The sequence below is a fragment of the Pelobates fuscus genome, chromosome 1 (genome assembly GCF_036172605.1).
Source record: "Pelobates fuscus isolate aPelFus1 chromosome 1, aPelFus1.pri, whole genome shotgun sequence".
NCBI lineage: Eukaryota > Metazoa > Chordata > Amphibia > Anura > Pelobatidae > Pelobates > Pelobates fuscus.
Genome location: NC_086317.1, coordinates 34,807,186 through 34,812,379, shown reverse-complemented (window position 1 = coordinate 34,812,379; position 5,194 = coordinate 34,807,186). Strand labels below are relative to the sequence as shown.

Here is a 5,194-nt window from a genome sequence, read left to right as displayed (position 1 = left end):
GGAGATAATACTAATGTCATGCGGGGGGATGGCATACATTTATCACCGGTAGGATTGGACATATTTAATGTGGGACTCCAGGTAGGAATTGAAATTGCGCTGTCGGCGGGGAAGCGCGATGCCGGCGCGGAGTAGGGCGCGCAAGGAGGGCATCGCAGTGAAGTATCCTGGACAGCGCAAATAAAAAGGTTAAGGCGAAGAGTCGCTTTGGGGAGATGACAGCCCGCATGGGAGCTGATGGCGGACTGCCGGCCCGCACGGGAGCTGATGGCAGAGTGCCGGCTGTTTAGGCTCATGGAAAAAGGTTGGGGGAACTATCTGTTGGGCAACCGTTCAACAGCTGACAGATTTGGATAATGTTAAAAGTTATAAATTTAATAAAGCGGTGGCCGTTGCCCTTATCCACTAAGAAGGTGTCCGGTGTGTTATTGGGGGGCAACGGTGGGGACATGGATTATGGGTCATCAGTCATGTAATCTACAACATATGGGGTGCTAAAGGTTGCCTACCCTGTTCTAGATCTAGGTAGTGAGTAGAAAAGAACTCAAATTCTACCCAGCCAGGTCTAAAACCTCTGTACATGGAGATAAAACTACCAAATAATTATATTAAATGACTGGTAATAATATGTCTAAAGTCTGCAAATGATTATTTAAAGGGTGTCTGGGTAAGTAACTATCTAAAATATATTTTTATGTGTTGTCCTGTTATTCTGGATACGTTACACAGTTCTATCAAGGTATAGAAAGCATTTGCCTATCGTAAATGAAAGGAATTTAAAAAATGCATTCACACGAAGTTATTTTGTAGACTTGTTACATAGCCAGAGGAATGTTCTGTTCCACCAATGATGATAGTTATATATATCTTAGAAAAAGTGGTGTTTGTCATTGAACATCTCCATATATAAACTTATGAATGCACCTGTATGCTTAAGGTGTCAAGAGTTCCATCCTCTGCAATTCGTTGCTGTCCCCGCTGGCAGTAAAAAGATTAAACAGCAGTTTTAATATGGCAAAGGTAAACACTATGTAGCTGCTCAGAAGGAGTTAAAAGGACTAAATGTCTTACAAAAAAATCCAGTTTAGTTACTAAACTCCATATTGTATGGAATCCAAATATTTAGGCAAAATAGCTGATTTGGAAAAAAAATCTTCAACAGCTTTAGTTACAGTTAGAGCCATTTCTGCCTAAATTTTACATTTTGGATTTTAATTTGATACAATACGAAGATTGGCAAAAAAAAATATGAATTTGTTGTGTAATATGCGTGTTTCCATGCAGATTCTTCTAACCGGGATGAAGTCTGTAAAGCACAGATCTGCCGTTTGCCGTTAGCAGAATAACCACCAATGTTTAAGATTCCCTTGAGAAGCTAATCACTAATTCAATAATCCCACAATCTGCCTTCTGTTTAATAAAACTAGGCTTTACTCTGTTGTGTATTCAACCTGTGCATTCTGTTTTAAATGAAATGCGATTCGTCTAAATTCTCGGCAAACAGCAAGTCACCTGGGCGAAATAATGTAACAAGGAACGAATGAGCTGTTTCATTTGTTTTTTGTTTTAGAAATCTATTCGTGGTGCCAGAAAAAAAGATGATTGATAGTTAGAGGACAGCCACTAAATAATGATTATATTGACAGAAAAAGTTAGAAGTAACCAATACAGAGAAAATTGGAAGAGAATCCTATATTTATATAGTATATGTTTAATACACACGTTTTGTGATTTCAATCTGGGAGATGTTAAAGGGACACTATAGGCACCCAGATCACTTTAGCTCATTGAAGTGGTCTGGGTGCAATGTCCAATGTCCCTTAATCCTACAGTGGTAATTATTGCAGTTTCTGAGAAACCGCAATAATTACCTCTGACGGTTAACTCCTCCTCTAGAGGCTGTCTACCAGACAGCCACCAGAGGGACTTCCTGAACTGAAAATGGGAAATCCTAATGCCAGCGCAACCATTGCGGCACATGCACTTTAGGTCTCCCTTGCCGGCTGACGTTGGCGGGGGAGGAATGTGGGCGGAGCCTGACCCAGTGCCGAGGGGTCATTGGTGCTGGATTCAGGAAAGTGACCGAAAGGGTTTTAACCACTTCGGCGGCGTGAGAGGGGGGGAAGGGGGGAGTGCAAGGGAGGGGAGCACTGTAGGGTTCTATAGTGCCAAGAAACGTCTTTGTTTTCCTTGCACTATAGAATCCCTTTAAAACCAGAAAAGGAGAAATCCTTTGTGGGATTTTAACTCTTTTCTGAATTTAACCCCTTAAGGAAACATTTAACCCCTTAAGGAAACATTTCCGTCATGTGCCCTCTGGGGTAAAATAATAGCTGGGAGAAGGGAGGCGTAAAATTGCAGACATGAACAAACAGCTAGAACTGGGAAGAGAGGGCTGAGAGTTTTGTATATGTATGTGGCTAGCCTGAGAAATAAAGTTATATATCACAACTGTATTTCACACAGTGGGAGCATGCCTTTATTAAAATAAATATTTCCACAAATGTTCTGTTTCAATAACATAAAACCTGCAAGAATAATACTGTATCTCCTTCAATAGGGTTCCGAATGCTCTATTATTTGCAGAGTTGGCAAAACTCTGAGTCTCGTACAGTGATTTGAGCATGCTAAGTGTGTGCATAAAGATTAAAACAATTCAATACAATTCTGACTTTGAAACTTAAAAAAAATTATCAATTAGTGACCGTTCAGTGATTGGGTTCCAGTTGTGCTTACGCAGTACATTATATATACAACAGTTTGTTTTCCATATGTGATTTTCCTTATAATAATGAGACCAGGCAACCAAGTCACAGTTTGTGTTGCACGTTCCATTAGTTCGTGCTTATGCATGGTAGCTGCGTGGTAGGCTGCTCCGCTGCGAACTGGTTTTCTGCGATATAACATGAGGATGCCAGTTTCACAGCGATTGGTAGAGGTTCATTTTTTTTCCAGTCTTTAGCGATGTACGTATTATAGGGATCATCAGAATGCTCCCGCTTTTTGGAGCGGATGTAACTGAACATTATACCAAATGTAAAAAATCCAAAGAATCCCAAAAGAAGGAGGACGTACACCACTTCCATTATATCTACGGGTTTGGTGATGGTGGTGTTATCTGGTTGATTTACGTTTATGTAGGTCAAAAGCAACGTGTTTAATGCTGTTGTATTTGCCACTGCCATATTATCCATCTTTTTGATTTCTCCCAAATTCTTTGTTTATTCCCTGTGAATACAAAAAATAAATATCTCATATTTACTGTTATTGTAGTATTTTTTTCTGTGCCATACAAGCTATAATATTTCTTAAACCAATAAAAGCAAAATAGAAAAATGCCCACATGTATGATGTATGATTTTTACTGCCTGTAAGATTGTATGTGGTCATTTTTTACTGCGGTCCCTGATGAAGTTCATGTTTTTGAACGAAACGCGTAGGACCTAATACCGCATTTCTAATATTGATTTTAATGGTGTTGATTTCACCTTTTATACAATAAAAAGATTTGGAATTTGATCCTACTTGGAGTCCCGTGTACCTTTCAGCAACTTCGTATTTGAAGGGAGATTACCAGCCCCCCATACCATCAGGGGAGGCACCTTATGAGCACTTTTATCTACATCATCTCGTGAGTGCATTTAGTATCAGCGCAAGATACATTGTATTTACTGTATTACACTATTGTGTTTTTTCTATATGTTCCCTTTATAGTACTCTCAGACGTATCCCGTTTTGGTTGTGTTTTTTTATACTTGTAAAGATCGTTTGGTGTGGATAACGATCCCGGGAGGCTGCACACTAATTGAAGCTAAGTAATTTTACACTATTTTGTGGTGTTTAGATCTGTTTTTTTTTGCTCTATTACATTGTCTGCCGACCTTTAAGTCATCAGAAATAATCACCCCTAAATCCCTTTCCTCAGATGTTGAGGTTAGGACTCTATCAAATATTCTGTACTCTGCCCTTGGGTTTTTACGTCCAAGATGCATTATCTTGCACTTATCCACATTAAATGTCAGTTGCCACAACTCTGACCATTTTTCTAGTTTACCTAAATCATTAGCCATTTGGCTTATCCCCCCTGGAACATCAACCCTGTTACATATCTTAGTATCATCAGCAAAAAGACATACCTTACCATCAAGACCTTCTGCAATATCACTAATAAAAATATTAAAGAGAATGGGTCCAAGTACAGATCCCTGAGGTACCCCACTGGTGACAAGCCCAAGCTTTGAATATACTCCATTGACTACAACCCTCTGCTGCCTGTCACTCAGCCACTGCCTCACCCATTCAATAGGGATGTGCATGGGAAAAAAATTTGGTTCGGTTCGGCATTCCGAAATTCGGGATTTTCGCAATTCGGGACTTCAAGACTTCGGAACTTCGGCTACTTCGGAACTTCGGCACTTCGGAAATTCAGCAACTTCGGAACTTCGGCACTTCTGCACTTCGGCACTTTGGCACTTTGGCACTTCGACACTTTGGAAATTCGGCAACGTCGGCAATTCGGAACTTCGGGACTTCGGCACCTCGGGACTTCTCTTGCAGCTGCTTGGTAGATAACTCCCTAATTCCCATGGTCTTAAAGCCAAATTTACTAATACTAAGTAAAAATTACTTAGTATTAGTAAATTTTGCCCCTACTCGCTATACCGCGAGTAGGGGCATGTCTATTAAACAGTGAGCAGCCTGTGACTGCTCACTGTTTAAAAAATAAAAATAAAAAAAAGTACTCCCCCTGGCCCCTACACCTGAGCAGCGGGTGGGGGCCCTAAATGAGAATAAGGGGGGACCTAATGTCCTCCCCCCTGGCCCCCACCCCTGAGCGGTGGGTGGGGGCCCTACAGTAAAATAAGGGGGGGACCTAATGTCCTCCTCCCTGGCCCCCACCCCTGAGCGGTGGGTGGGGGCCCTAAATACTAATAAGGGGGGACCTAATGTCCTCCCCCCGGCCCCCACCCCTGAGCGGTGGGTGGGGGCCCTACAGTAAAATAAGGGGGGGACCTAAGGTCCTCCCCACTGGCCCCCACACCTGAGCAACGGATGGGGGCCCTAAATACTAATAAGGGGGGGACCTAATGTCCTCCCCCTGGCCCCCACCCCTGAGCGGCGGGTGGGGGCCCTAAATTGTAATAAGGGGGGGACCTAGTGTCCTCCCCCTGGCCCCTACCCCTCAGCAGCGGGT

The 5,194-nt window shown here is 42.2% G+C and overlaps 1 protein-coding gene across 1 annotated transcript; it reads right to left on the bottom strand.

Moving 5' to 3' along the window:
• Window positions 1-2,834: 2,834 nt before the first annotated feature.
• On the bottom strand, window positions 2,835-3,194 carry KCNE1 (potassium voltage-gated channel subfamily E regulatory subunit 1). The gene has a single exon (XM_063452747.1). It carries the CDS (start codon window positions 3,192-3,194, stop codon window positions 2,835-2,837), a length of 360 nt encoding a protein of 119 aa, XP_063308817.1.
• Between the last annotated feature and the right edge of the window lie 2,000 nt (window positions 3,195-5,194).